The sequence below is a fragment of the Oncorhynchus gorbuscha genome, linkage group LG05 (assembly GCF_021184085.1).
Source record: "Oncorhynchus gorbuscha isolate QuinsamMale2020 ecotype Even-year linkage group LG05, OgorEven_v1.0, whole genome shotgun sequence".
NCBI classification, from domain to species: domain Eukaryota; kingdom Metazoa; phylum Chordata; class Actinopteri; order Salmoniformes; family Salmonidae; genus Oncorhynchus; species Oncorhynchus gorbuscha.
The window spans coordinates 46381580-46403487 of NC_060177.1; the positions used below are offsets into that span (position 1 = coordinate 46381580).

At 39.9% G+C, this 21908-nt stretch overlaps 1 protein-coding gene across 1 annotated transcript; it reads left to right on the forward strand.

The window, feature by feature from the left end:
• The first annotated feature begins 12442 nt into the window (after nucleotides 1-12442).
• Nucleotides 12443-19488, forward strand: LOC124035974 (cysteine dioxygenase type 1-like). Its single transcript, XM_046349985.1, has 5 exons — nucleotides 12443-12660; nucleotides 14302-14379; nucleotides 14978-15132; nucleotides 17211-17380; nucleotides 18688-19488. The coding sequence occupies exons 1-5, from the start codon at nucleotides 12491-12493 to the stop codon at nucleotides 18715-18717; spliced, it is 603 nt and encodes a 200-aa protein (XP_046205941.1). The 5' UTR covers nucleotides 12443-12490; the 3' UTR covers nucleotides 18718-19488.
• The last annotated feature ends 2420 nt before the right edge of the window (nucleotides 19489-21908 follow it).

Genomic DNA, 21908 nt, shown 5'->3' on the forward strand with positions numbered 1-21908 from the left:
TTTACCCAACAAATCAATCTTCTGAGATTTCCATTTAATCTGTGTGGTACAATTAATGACCATGGCAATAAATCCTACCTTATTAAAACTCATCCTCTCTTGTTCTGTCTTTTCATGCCTAGGCCTGGGGGGGGTATCCTTTATTATTTTTGCTGCTTCTTCATAGGAAACATTCTGCCCACTCGAAACTCTGGCAATCTCAACCTGTCTCTCTTACAGTGCACTTCGGATCACCAGCTGCATGGGCACCCCCACAGTTGACACACAGTGCTTTCTCTATCACAACTTTACACTCCATCTGACTATACCCTCCTGCACAATTCTCATATCGTGGGATCTCCCTTCTACACACTGCTGCAACATGTCTGAATCCTTAGCACCTAAAGTTCGGAACAGGCCCTCACAGAATAGCCAATGTAAACAAACCTGACCTTATATCAGGTAGAAAATATGTGTCAAAGCTCAATGAGACTTAAACCCAATGGCGTAACTGAGAAAAACCTAAGTCTCACCAAATGGTGGGTGTCACAAACACCAGGAATATTATTTTTCATTTGATCCACCTCTACCCCACTAATCACTCAGGTTGAAACCTGAGATGCATGACTTGAAGCGGCAGCTTCCTCTGGGTGGAAGATGCACAAAACATTCGAACAATTCCAATTATTGAAACGTTCACAGATTTAACCATTCCCAGTTTGTCCTTAACCAAGCTTGACACAACGTATGGGTTAGCCAAAAAGCAAGAATTCACTCTTTTCAAAAATGTCACTCCTACCAGTCCAACCTGCAAACTGACTCTATTTCAAGATCCTCAAGAGAGCAAATAGACTTACAGGTAAGTTTACTTGGTTTGTATCCAGGAGATGAAGGTCTGAACTTAACGCCATTCTTGCGCCCTCACGTCAAAGCACTTCTTCTTAGCCAATCAGAAGAACACAATCTTTTTGCTTACACCTAACATACGGGTATCTTGAGGGGCCATCAAGAAGTGTGCAGGATTTGAGGCAAGGGGTTGATTTTGGATAAAAGGGGCCTTGCAGAAGGTTTTTTCATAAACTGAAACATGCTTGAGTAATTTTGTGGGAGAATGGATGTATAATGAAAAATGTATGGAGGGTATTGCCATCTCTGGCAGACTGCAGACCATTTTATGTGTTTTCGTCTTAGGGATGACTTTTAGGACATTAACAAAATAAGATATTTGAAGAATGATTAATGGACATGAACAAGTAGAGTTGCAGCTAAGGTCCACGTCATAGGCCTGTCCATGTCATAGGCCTGAAAATAACGCCATAGATAGCTATATCATATGATGTGGTTAGCTGACACGTAAAAAAATATATATCGAGGCCTAAAATCTGGCAGGTGTCAGCAATGTCTGAGCAGAGGAATGCGCCCCCAGTATTTGCAAATAATGACAAAAAAACTTGCATAGGTTTGTCCCTGTGTGTTACACTGATTCTTTAAACCCCATCCCCTCTCTCTCTCTCTCTCTCTCTGCTTTCCCCCAAGATGAGCCAGTCCATCAGATGTCAATGTTGAGTCTGAAGTTCAATGCCGGGGGAGTCATTGCCTTCGGGCAGACCGTCTTAACCATAGGGGGCTGGGCGGCTGGCTCCTATGGCCAAACCCTTTCAGATTGCGATAAAATCTGCCTGTTTTTAAGATTTCAAGTAAATCAGAACAGAAGGGAGCTACCATTCGCACTGACAGATGACTTCTAAGCTGTGACTTCGGGGTGCTTGAGGCAAACACTTACAGCCCACAGCTTCATATTAATCCAAAATGTAATCAGCTGTCAAGAATGATGTAACTGTCATTGACTTACATTTTTAAAAGTTATCTAGGCTGATTACAATTTGTTCATTTTTGTCATCTGAATTACGTAATGCGTTACAAGTAATCCGTTACTACCCAGCTCCTCCAACACTTCACTGAACTGATGCCCATATCCCACCCATGACCACTCTCCAACGTCAAACTCATGTCTCTCTGTCTTTCTTTCTCTCTCTCTTCTATGGGTGAATTTGGGTGTCATCAGGTTTCCAATAAACTTTGTTGTACAATAGGAGAAATTCCAGGCTAAAGCCTACAGCTACAATAACATTTTTATGTTTTAAATGGGCCTATCCATGTCATGTCACCATTTCCTATTTGATCCAGTCTTTTTATTTAGTAAAGTAGTGAAATAGCTGTGTGGGAGAATGACATCCCCATTACTCCCATTTACCTGATAAATTGGAAACAGCAATCTTCTGGTTAGGCCTACACCCATACTTCCCACAAGTGCCATTGTTTTCATTTTTGGACATAATGTTTCACCTAGGTTAAGCCACTAGGTGGAGCAAGAGCCCAATTGATTTAGATTAATAAGCAAACAAATATACACTCAGTGTACAAAACATTAAGGACACCTGCGCTTTCCATGACATAGACTGACCAGGTGAATCCAAGGGAAAGCTATGATCCCTTATTGATGTCACTTGTAGAATCCACTTCAATCAATGTAGATGAAGGGGAGGAGACAGGTTAAAGACGGATTTTTAAGTCTTTGAGACAAGTCAGACGGATTGTGTGTGTTGCTATTCAGAGGGTGAATGGGCAAGACAAAAGATTTAGGTGCCTTTGAACGAGGTATAGTAATAGGTGCCAGGCACACCGGTTTGAGTGTGTTAAGAACTGCAACTCTGCTGGGTTTTTAACACTCCTGTGTGTATCAAGAATGATCCACCACCCAAAGGACATCCATGCAACATCCATGCACAGCATCCCTGTGAAAAACTTTAGACACCTAGAGATACCTAGTCAGTTGCACAACTGAATGCATTCAACCAAATTGTGGCTTCCGCATTTAACCCAACTCTGAATCAGAGATGTGCATCCACGTCACCCACGCCCGGGGAGCAGTTGTTGTTAGGGGTTAACTGTCTTGCTCAAGAGCAGAACGGCAGATTTTTCCATCTTTCCGGCTCTGGGATTCGAATCAAAGTGTCTTAACTGGGCGTTGGGCCACCATGAGCTGCCAGAACATCTTCAATGCGCCTTGGCATAGATTTTACAAGTGTCTGGAACTCTATTGGAGGGATTCTACACTATTCTCCCATGATAAATTCCGTCATTTAGTGTTTTGATGGTGGTGGAAAACGCTGTCTCAGGCGTCGTTCCAGAATGAGTCTCGAATAAGTGTTCAATTGAGTTGATATGGTGACTGAGACAGACAAACACAAACACACACGCACACACCCACACACTTTAAATCCCCTTTTCTCCTTTAAGACCCCTCTTTCAAAGTCACTGTGATCTTTTCTAGCAATGGTAGCCTAAATAATGGGCAACTGGGCATTTTTATACATGACCCTAACCATGATGGGATGTTAATTGCTGAATTAACTCAAGAACAATACCTGCAGCTGCTATCAGTATACTTTATATCCCTAATTTACTCAAATGTTTCCTTGATTTTGGCAGTTACCTGTATGTCCAAAGTGTCATGATGCCTGGCCACAACTGTTCATTCTGAAATTCAATCTTAATATTGCCAATATTTCTTACAAAAGTGAAAACGATTGGGCAAAATTATTAGTTCCGTATATTTTGACGTATATAGGTCCTTGTGACCTATAGATGTATACAGCAGGGCAAAAAAGTATTTAGTCAGCCACCAATTGTGCCAGTTCTCCCACTTAAAGGGGGATGAGAGAAGGCCTGTAATTTTCATCATAGGTACACTTCAACTATGACAGACAAAATGAGAGAAAAAAATCCAGAAAATCACATTGTAGGATTTTTAATTAATTTATTTGCAAATTATGGTGGAAAATAAGTATTTGGTCAATAACAAAAGTTTCTCAGTACTTTGTTATATACCCTTTGTTGGCAATGACAGAGGTCAAACCTTTTCTGAAAGTCTTCACAAGGTTTTCAAACACTGTTGCTGGTATTTTGGCCCATTCCTCCATGCAGATCTCCTGTAGAGCAGTGATGTTTTGGGGCTGTTGCTGGGCAACATGGACTTTCAACTCCCTCCAAAGATTTTCTATGGGGTTGAGATCTGGAGACTGGCTAGGCCACTCCAGGACCTTGACATGCTTCTTATGAAGCCACTCCTTCGTTGCCCGGGCGGTGTGTTTGGGATCATTGTCATGCTGAAAGACACAGCCACGTTTGATCTTCAATGCCCTTGCTGATGGAAGGAGGTTTTCACTCAAAATCTCACAATACATGGCCCCATTCATTCTTTCCTTTGCACGGATCAGTCGTCCTGGTCCCTTTGCAGAAAAACAGCCCCAAAGCATGATGTTTCCACCCCCATGCTTCACAGTAGGTATGGTGTTCTTTGGATGCAACTCGGCATTCTTTGTCCTCCAAACACGACGAGTTTAGTTTTGACCAAAAAGTTATATTTTGGTTTCATATGACCATATGACATTCTCCCAATCTTCTTCTGGATCATCTAAATGCTCTCTAGCAAACTTCGGACGGGCCTGGACATGTACTGGCCTAAGCAGGGGGACACGTCTGGCACTGCAGGATTTGAGTCCCTGGCGGCGTAGTGTGTTACTGATGGTAAGCTTTGTTACTTTGGTCCCAGCTCTCTGCAGGTCATTCACTAGGTCCCCTCGTGTGGTTCTGCGATTTTTGCTCACCGTTCTTGTGATAATTTTGACCCCACAGGGTGAGATCTTGCGTGGAGCCCCAGATCGAGGGAGATTATCAGTGGTCTTGTATGTCTTCCATTTCCTAATAATTTCTTCCACAGTTGATTTATTCAAACCAAGCTGCTTACCTATTGCAGATTCAGTCTTCCCAGCCTCGTGCAGGTCTACAATTTTGTTTCTGGTGTCCTTTGACAGCTCTTTGGTCTTGGCCATAGTGGAGTTTGGAGTGTGACTGTTTGAGGTTGTGGACAGGGGTCTTTTATACTGATAACAAGTTCAAACAGGTGCCATTAATACAGGTAACGAGTGGAGGACTGAGGAGCCTCTTAAAGAAGAAGTTACAGGTCTGTGAGAGCCAGAAATCTTACTTGTTTGTAGGTGACCAAATACTTATTTTCCACCATAATTTGCAAATAAATTCATTAAAAAATCATACAATGTGATTTTCTGGATTTTTTTCTCATTTTGTCTGTCATAGTTGAAGTGTACCTATGATAAATTACAGGCCTCTCTCATCTTTTTAAGTGGGAGAACTTGCACAATTGGTGGCTGACTATATACTTTTTTGCCCCACTGTACATCTATGTGCCTATACTGTACACAGTTCATTTCTTCCCAGTTCATTTCCGGTAGCTGGAGCTGGGAACAAATGGCACCATGTCTGGATAACCTACAGGCTGTTTTTGTGGTGGGAAATAACATCCATGATTAAACTTTACACAGTGACTTCAATTAAGTCACCGTTTAGTTTGGGGAGGATCCACAAAGTATAGCAGTGGGTGAAAAAGGATATACAATGGTAATATTAACTAAAGACAAATGTTGACAATAAGCTACACTACATGACCAAAAGTATGTGGACACCTGCTCGTCAAACATCTCATTCCAAAATAATGGGCATTAATATGGAGTTGGTCCCCTTTGCTGGTATTACAGCCTCCACTCTTCTGGGAAGGCTTTCCACTAAATGTTGGAACATTGCTGTGGGGACATAATTCCATTCAGCCACAAGAGCAAGGTTGGGCACTGATGTTGGGCAATTAGGCCTGGCTCACAGTCGGCGTTAAAATTCATCCCGTAGTTGTTTGATGGGGTTGGAGTCAGAGCTCTGTGCAGCCCAGTCAAGTTCTTCCACACCAATCTCTACAAACTATTTCTGTATGGACCTTGCTTTGTGCATGGGGGCATTGTCAAGCTGAAACAGGAAAGGACCTTCACCAAACTGTTGCCACAAATTTGGAAGCACTGAATCGTCTAGAATGTCATGGTATGCTGTAGTGTTAAGAATCTCTTCACTGAAACAAAGTGGCCTCGCCTGAAACATGAAAAACAGCTCCAGATCATTATTCCTCCTCCACCAAACTTTACATGTTCACTATGCATTCTGGCAGGTAGCGTTCTCCTGGCATCCACCAAACCCAGATTCGTTCATCGGACTGCCAGATGGTGACACGTGATTCATCAGTCCAGAGAACTCATTTCCACTGCTCCAGAGTCCAATGTAGGCGAGCTTTACACCACTCCAGCCGATGCTTGGCATTGTGCACGGTGATCTTAGGCTTGTATGTGGCTGCTCGACCAAGGAAACCCATTTCATTTTTTTGTGCTGACATTTCGGGCCTGTTTTGTGAGCTTGTGTGGCCTACCACTTCGTGGCTGAGCTGTTGTTGTTCCTAGACGTTTCCACTTCACAATAACAGCACTCTAGCAGGGCAGAAATTTGACGAACTGACTTGTTGGAAAGGTGGCATACTATGATGGTGCCACATTGAAAGTCACTGAGCTCTTCAGTGAGGCCATTCTACTATCAATGTTTGTCTATGAAGATTGCATGGCTGTGTGCTCGACTTCATATACCTGTCAGCTACAGGAGTGGCTGAAATATTGGAACACTAATTTGAACGGGTATCCACATACTTTTTTATATACAGTGTATAACCAAATTATATCCTTCAACCGTCATAATGCCTGAGCCTATCAAATGTCTCCGGTTAAACCCTTTACATTTACATTTACATTTAAGTCATTTAGCAGACACTCTTATCCAGAGCGACTTACAAATTGGTGCATTCACCAGTGGTTCAATGACTGGCATTGAACCACTGACCCAAGTCTTCAAGTCTCAGACCTGTTACTCATCGCATGTGCATGGTTCAATTCCAGTCACCACACCCTCACGTCTCACTTCACCCTCTTTGACCTCCTCGCCCTCTCCACACCGACCCAGCAGCTGATAAACTGATGGAATCTGCAGTGGTGGAAAAAGTACTAAATTGTCAGACTTGAGAAAAAGTAAAAAACCTTCATGGAAAATGACTCAAGTAAAAGTGAAAGTCACCCAGTTAAACACTCCTTGAGTAAAAGTCTAAAAGTATTTAGTTTTAAATATACTTAAGTATCGAAAGTAAATAAAATTGCTGAAATATAATTAAGTATTAAAAGTATAAATAATTTCAAATGTCTCATATTAAGCAAACCAGACAGCACCATTTACATATTTGTTTTTTACAGATAGCCGGGGGCACACACCAACACTCAGACATAATTTATAAACAAGCATGTGTGTTTGGGGAGTCCACCAGATCAGAGGCCGTATGGAGGATCAGGGATGTTTTCTTGATAAGTGAGAGAATTGGACCATTTTCCTGTCCTGCTAAGCATTCAAAATGTATTTTTGGGTGTCAGGGAAAATGTACGGAGTAAAACGTATTATTTTATTTTGGAATGTAGTGACGTAAAAGTAAAATTTGTTTAAAAAAAAAAATATATATATATATATATATATATAAACAGTGAAGTACAAATCAAATCAAATTGTATTTGTCACATGTCTCGAATACAACAGGTAAGCTTTACCGTGAAATGCTTACTTACAAGCCCTTAACCAACAATGCAGTTTAAGAAAATAGAGTTAAGAAAATACTTACTAAATAAACTAAAGTAAACAGAAAAAAATGTAAATAAAAGTAACTGTCATGCAGGTGAAATACTTACTAAATAAACTAAAGTAAACAGAAAAAAATGTAAATAAAAGTAACACAAGAAAATAATAATAATTTGACTGTTTAAATATACAGCAGGTACCGTACCGAGTCAATGTGCGGGGGTACAGGTTAGTCGAGGTAATTTGTACATGTAGGTAGGGATAAAGTGATAATGCATAGATAATAAAGAGCAAGTAGCAGCAGTGTAAAAACAAAGGGGGCGTGGTCAATGCAAAGGGTCCAGGTGGCCATTAATTGTTCTGCAGTCTTCTGCCTTGGGGGTAAAAGCTGTTAAGGAGCCTTTTGGACCTAGACTTGGCACTCCGGTACCGCTTGCCATGCGGCAGAAGAGAGAACAGTCTATCACTTGGGTGACTTTTCTTTGACAATTTTTGGGGACTTCCTCTGACACCGCCTATTATATAGGTCTTGGATGGCAGGAAGCTTGGCCCCAGTGTTGTACTGGGCTGTACGCATTACCCTCTGTAGCGCCTTATGGTCAGATGCTGAGCAGTTGCCATACCAGGCGGTGATGCAACCGGTCAGGATGCTCTCGATGGTACAGCTGTATAAGCTTTTGAGGATCTGGGGACCCATGCCAAATCTTTTCAATCTCCTGAGGGGGGAAAAGGCGTTGTCGTGCCCTCTTCACAGCTTTCTTGGTGTGTTTGGACCATAATAGTTTGTTGGTGATGTGGACACCAAGGAACTTAACTCTCAACCCTCTACACTTCCAAGTGAATGGGGGTATGTTCGGCCCTCCTTTTCCTGTAGTCCACGATCATCTACTTTGTCTTGATCACATTGAGGTAGCGGTTGTTGTCCTGGCACCACACTTCCAGGTCTCTGGCCTCCTCCCTATAGGCTGTCTCATCGTTGTCGGCCTACCACCGTTGTGTCGTCAGCAAACTGAATTATGTTGTTTTTTGAGTCATGCTTGGCCACTCAGTCATTGGCGAACAGGGAGTACAGGAGGGGACTAAGCACGCACACCTGAGGGGCCCCGTGTTGAGGATCAGCATGGCAGATGTGTTGTTGCCTAGCCTTACCACCTGGGGGGCGGACCGCAAGGAAGTCCAGGATCAAGTTGCAGAGGGGGGGTGTTTAGTCCCAGGGTCCTTAGCTTAGTGATGAGCTTTGTGGGCACTATGGTGTTGATCGCTGAGCTGCAGTCAATGAACAGCATTCTCACATAGGTGTTCCTTTTGTCCAGGTGGGAAAGGGCAGTGTGGAGTGCTATTGAGGTTGAGATCTGTGGATCTGTTGAGGCGGTATGTGAATTGGAGTGGGTTTAAGTTTTCCGGGATGGTGTTGATGTGAGCCATGTTCGGCACTTCATGGCTACCAATGTGAGTGCTACGGAGCGGTAGGCATTTAGACAGGTTACCTTCACTTTCGGGGGCACAGACTAATATATTCTGCTTGAAACATGTAGGGATTACATACTCAATCAGGGAGAGGTTGAAAAATGTCAGTGAAGACACTTGCCAGTTGGTCCATGCAGTTCTCCACGATGGCGAGAGACAATTCCTGTCGAGTCTGCCGAGATGGGGATCTCGGGAGTGTAGAGATTCCTTGGGATCAGAAACAGAGTTTATTTAAGAAACCAGCAGGAGGACAGACTGCACGAATAGCCGTATGGGGAGCACAGCAGCATCTGATGAAGGCAAAAACACGACATGACAGGGGCGATACACAATCACAGAAAAACAAACATCACAGCATGAATACAATACAAAGTCCAGGAAGAGAGACTCATGATAATAAAGTAGCAGCAGTGTAAAAACAAAGGCATTCCAGGTGGCCATTAATTGTTCTGCAGTCTTCTGCCTTGGGGGTAAAAGCTGTTAAGGAGCCTTTTGGACCTAGACTTGGCACTCGGTACCGCTTGCCATGCGGCAGAAGAGAGAACAGTCTATCACTTGGGTGACTTTTCTTTGACAATTTTGGGGACTTCCTCTGACACCGCCTATTATATAGGTCTTGGATGGCAGGAAGCTTGGCCCCAGTGTTGTACTGGGCTGTACGCATCCCTCTGTAGCGCCTTATGGTCAGATGCTGAGCAGTTGCCATACCAGGCGGTGATGAGTACACATTCCTGGTAATCCGTCTGGCCCCACGGCCTTGTGAATGTTTTAAAGTTCTTGCTCTCATCAGCTACGGAGAGCATGAACACACAGTCGTCCTGCAACTGCTGGTGCTCTCATGTATGCTTCAGTGTTACTTTCCTCGAAGCAAGCGTTAACGGCATTTAGCCCATCTGGTAGAACTCGCACCTGGGTTTCCTTTTGTAGTCCGTAATAGTTTCCAAGCCCTGCCACGTCCGACGAGCGTCAGAGTCGGTGTAGTTGGATTGATTCTTAGTCCTGTATTGCCGCTTTGCCTGTTTGATGGTTCGTCTGAGGACATAGCGGAATTTCTTATAAGCGTCCGGATTAATGTAACTCTGCTTGAAAGCGGTAGCTTCTGGTTAGTATATGTACGTACAGTCACTGTGAGGACGATGTCCTTGATGCACTTATTGATGAAGCCAGTGACTGAGGTGGTATTTAAAAATAATAATAATAAAGTCAGTAAAGAACAAATTCTTATTTACAATGATGGCTTAGGAGCAGTTGGTGAACTGCCTTGTTCAGGGGCAGAACTACAGCGTTTTACCTTATCAGCTTGGGGAATCGATCTAGCAACCTTTTGGTTACTGGCCCAACGCTCTAACCACTAGGCTACATGCCACCCCTGTACACCTGTATACTCCTCAATGGAATTGGATGAATCACGGAACATATTCCAGTCTGTGCTAGCAAAACAGTCTTAAGGCATAGCATCCGCGTCATCAGACCAATTCCGTATTGAGCGAGTCGCTGGTACTTCCTGCATTAGTTTTTGCTTGTATGCAGGATTGAGGAGGATAGATTTATGGTTAGATTTTCCAAATGGAGGGCGAGTGAGAGCTTTGTACGCGTCTCTGTGTATAGAGTAAAGGTGGTGTAGAGTTTTTTTTCCTCTGGTTGCACCTGTGATGGATTTAAGTTTGCCTGCATTAAAGTCCCCGGCCAATGGAATCGCCACTTCTGGATGAGCATTTTCTTGTTTGCTTATGGCCTTATACAGCTTGTTGAGTGCAGTCTTAGTGCCAGTGTTGGTTTGTGGTGGTAAATAGACGGCTACACAAAATATAGATGAAAACTCTCTTGGTATATACTGTGGTCTACAGCTTATCATGAGGTACTCTACCTCAGGGGAGCAATACCTTGAGACTACCTTAATCACGCACCTGCCGTTATTGATAAATAGACACACCTCCGACCCTCACCTTACCAGACGTGGCTGTTCTGTCCTACCAATGCACAAATACCCAGCCAACTGTATATTATCCATGTCGTCGTTCAGATATTACAATTTTAATGTCCCATTGTTAGTCATGTATACATTCTACGTCTGGTCCCGGGGATTGAACCCACTACCCTGGCGTTACAAGCGCCATGCTCTACCAACTGAGCTCAGAAGGACCATTCCAGTTTATTTTATTCTCCCATGATTGCACATTGGCTTATAGAATGAATGGAAGAGGCAGGTTACACAGTCACCAACAAATTCTCACAAGGCACCCTGCATTTCATTATTTTCTTCATGTGAATGACAGGGATTTTGGCCTTCTCTGGGAGCAACATTGTATCCTTTGCGGCCGACTCATTAAAGAAAAACCTTTGTCCAGTTTGAGCTAAGTAATTGCTGTTTTGAAATCCAGGAGCTCTTTTCGGTCATAATAGACGGTAGCATCATATGTACAAAATATTTTACAAACAATGCAAAACACACAAAATAGCACAATTGGTTAGGAGCCCGTAAAACAGCAGCCATCCGCTCTGGCACCATTCTATATACCCCCCAAAAATATTTAAGTAGTACTTCAAAGTATTTTTACTTAAGTCATTTACACCACTGTGAATCTGTGACATGGTACCAATGTGATCAAGTGGTTTGTAACTTTGCTCCACGAGATTGTGTTAGCCCACTGCGCTAAAGCCTTTACTCGGGGCGCCAACGTATCTTTTTAGGTCTCAGGCATGGTTTACTCATCAGTGTAGTTCACTGCCCAACCGCCATTACACTTAAATGACTGGATGTGAGCTCCAAATTGGTAGTTTGCACAGATGTATGAAAAGCTTAGGTGGTGTTATGATCTGATAGGCCTATTCTTCTTATTTAATCAACAATGATAACAAAATATGATTTTTCTTAATGCTGTTATTAGCATAAAATAATAACTAATACTTATTATTACAAATCAATGTCACTGTCTGAAACAGAGAAATATAATTGTTTTAAATGAAACTCTTGATTTAATTTTCTCACAAGTGATATCACGTTGTTTTGTTATTAGGCTCCTAAAACTCTGCTCTAGCTCTCTCTCTCTCTTTCTCTCTGACTCGTTGACTCCAGACCTGCCTAATTAAGAGGGCAAGGGGGCTATTGCAGAAGTCAAGGCCAAATAAAATAATGATAAAAAGAAAGAAGAGATTTTGTTAACAGCTGCGGCCAAGGCAAGGATTGGTCAAAGTTCATGATGTGGGGGTAAATAATGAATAATATTTTAACACCAAGAACATAAGTGTATCTTGTAAATAAAATACCTGCTATTATTTACAACGTTAATGTGGATTTTAAATATTGATGTTATTCCCATAAAGGTTTTCATATTTTAACTAATATGTTCACCCTTTTTCATAATGGTACAGTCCAACAACAGTTGGCCCCAAATAGAGTAGGCGACTCTATAAAGACTAGGCGATGCTCAAAAGTTAGTTAGAAAGCAAGCTTGCCGGGATAAATACCCACTGAACCATGGAGCAAACCGAAGTGATGAAACCAGAAACTCTTGATGATCTGATCAAAGTTTTGCATAAAATCTTTGAAAGTGACAATATCAATGTGGAGGAGGTGCAAAATATAATGGAAGCATATGACAGCAATCCACAGGAATGGATGAAATTTGCGAAATTCGACCAGTTCAGGTAAAAAATAAACGAATAAATAGGCCTATGTTTATTATTTGGAAAAGTATTATTATGGCTCCTGTTGTGTTGAGATTGAGAAGGCCTGTTTATTTAAAATAAAATAAAAATCTGTACACAAATATCACTAATTAGGCTAAATGCAGTTATCACCTTATCGTGAAATCCTGCGATGAATAGTATTACAATGAATTGCAAAAACTCCAGTAATTTACTTGAAATTGGTGGGGTGCTGGTGCTAACTTTAACTTCAAAGGTGTAGCACAAATGATCAGCAGGCAAAGGCCCTAAACATATTCAACGCATGACAAAGGCTTCTTCTCAGGGGATTTAAACAGACATTTTATTTACATTTGATTTAACCTTTATTTAACTTAATGTGATGTCTCATAATATATGTGCAATTATTGATTGTGTTATATATTATATTGTTAATATAGCCCACATGTGGCATTTTATCTGCAAAACTAATTTGAATAGGCTAAAAAAGCATAATTATATTCAACTTTTGCCATGTAAAAAGGTGTAAGCAATAGATTTCATATTTGTCAGTTATAGCCTAGCATGCATGCTCTCACTTTAAAACGTTCAAAAAAGTTACATTCGAAGATGTTTACAACAGAATGAGACTTTCAAAATGAGTTTCATTGTGTGCTTCAACAAAAGAAAACGCTCTATCCACAGTTTTCCCGGCTTGCACCATAAACTGGGAGTTGTTTTGGTTCTTGTGGGGGTAAATCGAGGGTGGGAACCCGTCCGCCAATCAGAATTTAGAGGCAGATTCCTTTTGCGTTTGCGGTATGAGGTTGCAGCTGCCACAAGAACACGATTTTCTACGCGCTCAAAAACGTGACTAGTGTACCCATTGACTTTTCGTGCAAAACGAGGGAACAACATGTCTGTCTGTGATGGCTCGAATTACATTATAGACGTAATGCACGTGTTGCTTACGCTATTACGCTATTAAATATAATTTATGATTAGAGACATGAACTGGGCCATATGCGGTTCTATATCATCTGATATTAATACTTCTTTGTGAGTACTCCTAATAAATGTATATAGGTCAATCACTTAAGATTTTGAGAGTAGCATTTATAGGTCTTTGGACAGAATTGTGGAAATTAGTGGATAAAACAGTGTGGAGCTAAAACATCATTTTTAAGTTTTCTGAATGAGTCACACCACTGAGAACAAAATACATTGCAATCCATCTGTTCAAAACCCTATTCCTCTGGTCTTACTCGTGCGCTAACTGTAACTGTAATGACTGTAGACTCAAGATAATTATGTCCCAACTGACTGTGCAAACTAATGAGCCTTGCATTCAATAATGTGAATGTCACTGCTTGGCATTTGTATTTGTGCCAGATGTTTTGCATGTACAGTATTGGAGTAATCAGAAATCAGTTCGTGGCTATACCATATGAATCAGTTTCCTAAATTTCAGTGAACAAAAGCAGTGGATGTCCTACCTTTGTTCTAGTCAAAATTACGAGTTGACACACACCCCAAAATGTTGGAGTGGTCGTCATTTAAAAGACAGTCGCACACCCTATATATGCTCCCAATAATTGAATGGGTAAGCACTACCTTTGTTCTAACCCACACTTCTGTTTGTGTTTTATATTTGTGTTCCAGGTACACAAGGAACCTGGTGGATGAAGGGAATGGAAAGTTCAACCTCATGATACTGTGTTGGGGAGAGGGTCACGGAAGGTAAGACATTTTTTAGAAAACAATGATGCAACTTATTTGATCTGAGGCAATTAAATCCCTCTACTTCAGAATTAATGTGGTAATTAAGGTGCTATGTCTATACCAGTGTATATATTGGCAGTGTCATAAATATTGACAGAACCAGTGTAATTACAATATATGACTTGTCAGATAGAACACTAGTATAGGTCTAGTGAAATGAAGAAACGGGCTCCAGGCAGAAAGTGTATGGAGATAACAAAGTCCAATGTTCTTGTGAAAGTCAACGTTATGCAAGTTTCATAAAGATAAATACATTTGTGGTAACCATATAATAAATTGCCCTTTTGAAACTTAACAGATATGAACAATGTCACGTTGCTTGAGGCACAATGAAAGGAATACTATATCAGATTGTAGCTAATATAGTTTGAGGAGTTAAGTTATACTTTTTGTCAGTAGATGTGTAATATCCAACACAAAAGGCAGAGAGTTTCTCTTTAAACAGGACTTAGAACTAATGGTGGTGTACATACATGTAACCACATGTTTGATTGCTGAGCCCCACATAACACTGTTCTGGCACATTCTAAGACTGTCTGTTTTCCACCACATGCAGCAGTATCCATGACCACACAGACTCCCACTGTTTCATGAAGTTGCTGCAAGGCCAGCTGAAGGAGACGCTTTTTGAATGGCCCGATAAAAAAACATGCAACATGGTTCAGAAATCTCAGAGAATCCTGCAAACAAACCAGTGTGCCTACATCAATGGTAAGACAGTTTACAGTTTATCAATGGTAAGACCGTTTAATATTTCTTCAACATTGTGTGTCAGACAACATGAGGAGGCATACATAATACATACATAATATCATCACGGTCTGATGAAAATGTCGTAATGCAATTTCTCAAATTATTTTTTTAAATATTTTTTGTTGTTTATTGAACGCAGCAACTTCCCTCAATGTACTCTGAACATTTCATGACCCTGGGACCAAGAACATTTATAAAAATAGCTTCTAAAGTGTCATAATTGTATGTTTGTTAATAGGAAAATATGGTTTCATCAGTATAGTTTCATCAATATAGTTTCATCAGTATATCTTTATAAACATTCACTTACTGAATATCTTCACTTTCATTTATTTGATTCTGAAATCTGGTTGTATATGTTAAAAAAGGTTGGTACGTATTATACAAATTCTTAATGTATACTCTGGGACTCTATGGGCTTTGTTTGGTCTATGTGCTGTGTTTGGTGTGAAATTACCATAAGCGGAACTCACAGCTATGTGATACATGAATGTAGACGTCGACCAATTATGATTTCTCAACTCCGATACCAATACCGATTATTGGAGGACTAAAAAAAAGCTGATACCGATTAATCGGCCAATTTTTATATACATGTCTATACATATTTGTAATAATGACAATTACAACAATACTGAATGAATAATGAACATTTTTATTTTAACTTGATATAATACATAAATAACATCTATTTAGTCTCCAATAAAAGAAATGAAACATGCTGAATTTGGTTTAAATAATGCTAAAACACAGTGTTGAAGAAGAAAGTAAATGTGAAATATGTGCCATGTAAAAAAAGCTCATGTTTAAGTTCCTTGCTCAGAACATATGAAAGCTGGTGGTTCAATATTCCCAGTTCTTCAATATTCCCAGTTAAGACGTTTTAGGTTGTAGTTATTATAGGAATTATGACGCGTCGACTATTTCTCTCTATACCATTTGTATTTCATATACCTTACACTATTGGATGTTCTAATAGGCACTTTAGTATTGCCAGCCTAATCTCAGGAGTTGATAGGCTTGAAGTCATAAACAGTGCTGTGCTTCAAGCATTGCTAAGAGCTGCTGGCAAACGCAGTAAAGTTTGAATGATTGCTTATGAGCCTGCTGCTGACTACCACCGCTCAGACAGACTGCTCTATCAAAAATCAAATCATAGACTTAATTATAATATAATAATCACAGAAATACAAGCCTTTGGTCAATAATATGGTCAAATCCGGAAACTATCATTTAGAAAACAAAACGTTTATTCTTTCAGTGAAATATGGAACCGTTCCGTATTTTATCAAACGGGTGGCATCCATAAGTCTAAGTATTTGTGTTGCATTGTACAACTTTCAGTGTTATGTCATAATTATGTAAAATTCTGGCAAATTAGTTCGCAATGTGCCAAGCGGCCCAAACTGTTGCATATAGCCTGATTCTGCGTGCAATGATCGCAAGAGAAGTGACACAATTTGCCTAGTTAATATTGCCTGCTAACATGAATTAATTTGAACTAAATATGCAGGTAAAAAAAAAAATATATATATATATATATATATACTTCTGTGTAGTGATTTTAATAAAGGCATTGATGTTTAAGGTTAGGTACATTCGTGCAACGATTGTGCTTTTTTCACGAATGCGCTTTTGTTAAATCATCACCGGTTTGCCAAAGAAGACTGTGATTCGATGATAAATTAACAGGCACCGCATTGATTATATGCAATGCAGGACAAGCTAGTTAAGCTAGTTAACCATATGTAGTTAACTAGTGATTATGTGGAGATTGGTTGGTTTTTATAAGATAAGTTTAATGCTAGCTAGCAACTTACCTTGGCTCCTTGCTGCACTCGCATAACAGGTGGTCAGCCTGCCACGCAGTTCCCTCGTGGAAAGCAATGTAATCGGCATCCAAAAATGACGATTGTTATGACAACTTGAAATCGGCCCTAATTAATCGGCCATGCCGATTAATCGGTCGACCTCTACGTGAATGTTTCACATTCTGGTTCCATATCTTATAAATGTGTGATGTTTACCTGTTTTAGATTCCTTTGGGCTGCACAGAGTAGAGAATGCCAGTCACACAGAATGTTCGGCCAGTTTGCACCTGTACAGTCCCCCCTTCAAGACCTGCCAGACCTTTGACCAGCGGACTGGACACAAGAACACTGTCAAGATGACGTTCTGGAGCAAATTTGGAGAGAGGACTCCATTTGTAAGACTTCTTTCAGAAATTGACCAAACACAGAACCATAGATGTATAGCTTATCATAGCCATATCATTACCTGCTCTTCTGACTGCAATTTTGGCTTATTAAGTGTTAACACCCTAGACATTATCTCCAATCGCTGAGGTAAAGTTTTTCTTTTACCTGAGCGGCTAAGTGCAGGAGAGTGATGCAATTTGTGAACGTATTGGTGAAAGGTGCCATAAATTTGTTTATATTATTCAAGTGGCTTGCTGTTGAAAGTCTACAGAGTACTGTCAGGCATTATATTTCATTCGATTGTCCCAGAACTTTATTGAAACAACCTGTTGTTGTCCCATGAATTACGCATGGATGTCTTTGAAAAGAAGTCCTGAAAATGGCTGGCGGCTTATCTTAGGTAGTTAAGATGGAATTACAAAAACAACATTTTTTGAAAACTGTAAAAACTTGATGGTGTGTGGACCTTCATTAACTAACAGCATTGTTGTAAAAAGTATTGTTCAACTTGACTGAGTGTTGTAAAAGTTCATTTTTGGTGACTATAGAATAATGAGATGATATGTGTATCTCAACATCATGACAACACACCTGGTTTGTGAGCGCTTCACACTATTCTGTAAAACGTATCTATTCCGTTGCCTGCAGACACATCCGTACTGTTAAGGCTACATTTACGTTTCCTTCCAAATGTTTACAGATGTTTAATTGCACAGGAAGTCTTAAGTCGTTTCCACCCATTTAAATAACAGTACAATCAACAATTCAGTGACACTCCCCTAGTATTTTAAAATACATTTACTGCATTTTCTATGCGTTTAAGTTTATTATTTCAAAGTTAGTTTTAAGAATTTCAGGATTCTGTTTCCACAGGCCGCCAGATGTGTAACAGAAAGACTGTATTCCACACAGTAATAGCTTTTAATCTATAGGGCAGGTTGGAGTCTGCTTTTAATGTTCAGGCTAGCTGTGTGCTGTTACGCTAGAACAGAACCAGACTAGTTCTGCTTGGGGTTTGCCAACAGCGGAGAGCTTATCTAAAATCCACAAATTGCACAAGTTTACCTTGACCAAACCACTGTCTGGCCAGCACTATTACAACATCGCTTGCATATAGGATAAGATAAGAAGAGTATGGGCACACAATGATCTACCACTTACCTTACCACCTCTCCCCTCAATGAATTGACAAAATAAATGCTTATTCAGGTTTCAAATATTGGTTTAGTGCTGGATTCCTCTCATATTTCTCCTTTGATGCATATCTTGATGCTTCGGGCTATTGTCTAACTTACTGCTCATTTGTCTTTTACAGGAAACCACAGTCTCACAAGAAAATAACTAAGAAGCTGAAGACATTTGCGTTTGGAATGACAATGTTGTAAATTCAGTCAACATGACACGGCAAAGAAGCAAAATGCGGACCTACAACTAAACAACCGTTTATATTGGAGCGGACATTTCAAAAGGACATGTGGGTAGTTAGAATGGCTTTATCACTGCCCAGTGTGAGCTTGGCAAAAACTGATGAGCACAGGATGAATTGCATGAATAGGCTCAGCCATGGATTGAATCTGGTCTTTGTTTGGTAGGCCTGAGGAGAAACCCTTCCCAATAACAGCATTCCTATGTGTCTATGACCTCTGTAACCACACTTTTGGACTGTTACGGCGGACGGTTGAAGTGTATAATGTATGAGTGGAAATAGGTTGTCTATTCAATCACATAAAGTGATGATCTAAAATCAATCTGTGATCAACAGTTTTACACTCAATGGAGCACTTTTATTGCGGTATAGATTTTTACACAAAATGATCTTAACACTTGTCAAAATAGTGATGTAACATGAAATAGTTTGTAAAGTCAAATTAGAGCATTTGGCAAAGGTAAAGCTTTATAAATGTATTGGAAAATATGATGCCTGTAATTTATATTTGCTGTGTTCAGTTTTTGGGGATGAGAAGGGGTGATAATTGGTATTAGCTATTTCAGTGTCATTCTTGAATGTGTTTCATTGGTTTTCAGCCTATGTATTAGGAGACCAGTCAAGAAGAGTCTGGACTTTAGGGGCAGGGTTGTATTATAATAAAGACAATGTTCTCACTTTTTCTCAGGATTTTTTTGCCTGTTGTTTTAATTGTAGATGTATTTATATAGTTTACAACATAGTGCCACAATAGCATTGTCGGTTAAAGAGATTCTACAGTACTTTTGTATACTTTTTAGCCAATAGAAAGTGAGCTCTACTTCTGAAAGTAGAGCTCACGAGCCAAAAGTGGTCCCCGGAAATTGTGTACTATTTCACATGTGCAGATATGTGCACCACGTCATTGCTCTGCTGTGTGTGCAACTTGCTGGCTGTCACTCAAATGGTGAGGGGCTGAAGCTCATTGGCAATAACTCGAATTGCTAGGGGGCTGGCCCATGGTGAAAATGTTGGGATTTCGTAGCTAATTGAGGTCAGACAGTAATTCTGCTCATAGATTATGCATGTATGAACTAAACATTGACACATCCAGCCCAAATCTGGAGGCTTAAATAATTAGTAGTTGCCAAAATTACACAACTTTAAAATGCATGAAAGAAGATATTGTGAATGATAAGCCTTGCTTTGACTGTTGACCATTAAACATTACATATGTCATGAGAAATTGTGTGTGTGTGTTTTATTTTATCAATCTGTACTCTCCAACAAACAAAATGTTTTTGACATTACTGATATAAAACCCACTTACATTATATATATGGATATAAGTTCTCACTTAACAAATGTTTGCAAGTGTCGTACATTTGTTCTTGAAACAATCTTTTATGAATGTGTTAATCTGAATTTGTCCCAGTATTGAATGTGATAAAGTCTTGTGCTGGTATATGCTACACTGATTAAGTGTTTGATAAGAGTCCAGTTTTAATGAGGTGAATTAATAAGGCAATTGTAACTGAGATAGGAGGAACACTTTAAATGTACCATAGTTTGTGTTCCTTGTGTGCCTAATGATATTTGAATGAAACTTGAGAAAATAATGGAAGTATAGTTCCTCTACCAACATTCTCCTAATGCCAGTGGTTCAGCTAACACGCATGTCCTCAAACAGCAATATATCAACTCATTGATGGTGAAATGGACTGCACTGACTACATACTTTACCAAATGTTTTTCACAGGGTAATAGTTGGTTATTTTGGTGTGTGTAGGTAAATGCGTGCATGTTTCAAACTGTTTTATTATATCTCAGCATGATACATTAATCATCGACTAACAATGGATTAATAGCAGTTTAAGGATGTCAAATCAAATGTTCCTTCTACTGTGTCAGTCAGTGACTGTAACAATCTTGCTAGCTTGGAAATATCAGATGGGCAGGGTTTTGGTCTAGCACCACAGTACATCCAGTACACAAGCAACAGCTAAAATTAGTGGAGTTAACTTCATGGCTATTGTGTCAGAATGAGTATAAATGTGTAATATAGCTTTCATTATGAGTTTGCGTTAAAAAGACAGTTCATTATATTTCATAACCATAGCCTGTTTCTTTCCTAACGTAACCTTGCCTATGACCACGAGCAGAAAAGAGTTAAGCTGTGCCAGAGCACTGTGGTTTTACAACCCCGTCAGTAATGTAGCTAGGGGTCAGACAAATGCCAAAATTTGCCACGTTGCTCATTTAACTCCTCATGGTTCAGAGGAACCAATAACTAAGAATTTCTAACAGACAGTGAGAATGAATTGTGTAAAACGAAGGATGTGTCCAGTAGAAACTTTGTGACCAGACTTTGTGACCATAATACAACCAGACCTGAACATATAAGGAGTTTGTCACAGGTTAAAAAAAAGGTTACTGCATTGTGGTGGACTAAAGCCAAAGTTGCATAACCTTCTGGAGAGTACAGCATGAATTGTGCCTCCTTTTATTGGAGGGCATATTAACCTACCACACATATTAATGGAACCTATTCCTAGGAACCTTGAGCTTAATCTGAAATCTGATACTTGTACTGGAAACTCAAATGAAACTTGATGAACACGAGTTTGACAACTGAGTAAGCAGAAATTGACGCAGTCATTTTCTAATTGGTATAACCATAGACAAATAAATAAGCTATTAATATGAGGAAAGATACATATACATGGCATGGATGGTGGTGACAATCTTATATGTACTTTGAAAACTAAAGTGAAATGTTCACTTATGTGATAAGGTATACCGTGCAAGAAACTATCTGACTACCCAATTGTCATAATAGTTGCAAATCATTTTGACTGCTGATAATTTTGTTCAGGAAAAACATTCATGTAAAATGCCCTATCATTCATACCACTGACAAAACATTTCTAATGCTGCTCATGCATGGATGCAGTTCGATACAACTAGTCCCTTTGCAAGATTCTTACAAATAACAATGAAAAATGTAATCACAAACTTGAATGATTTTCGCTGTTGCACCAAAAATAATCAGCAGCACAAGCATGCAGAACTCAGTAGATTATGAAAATCTACTTCATAACATATTTGACCTTAATGAAATGTTTCCTCTT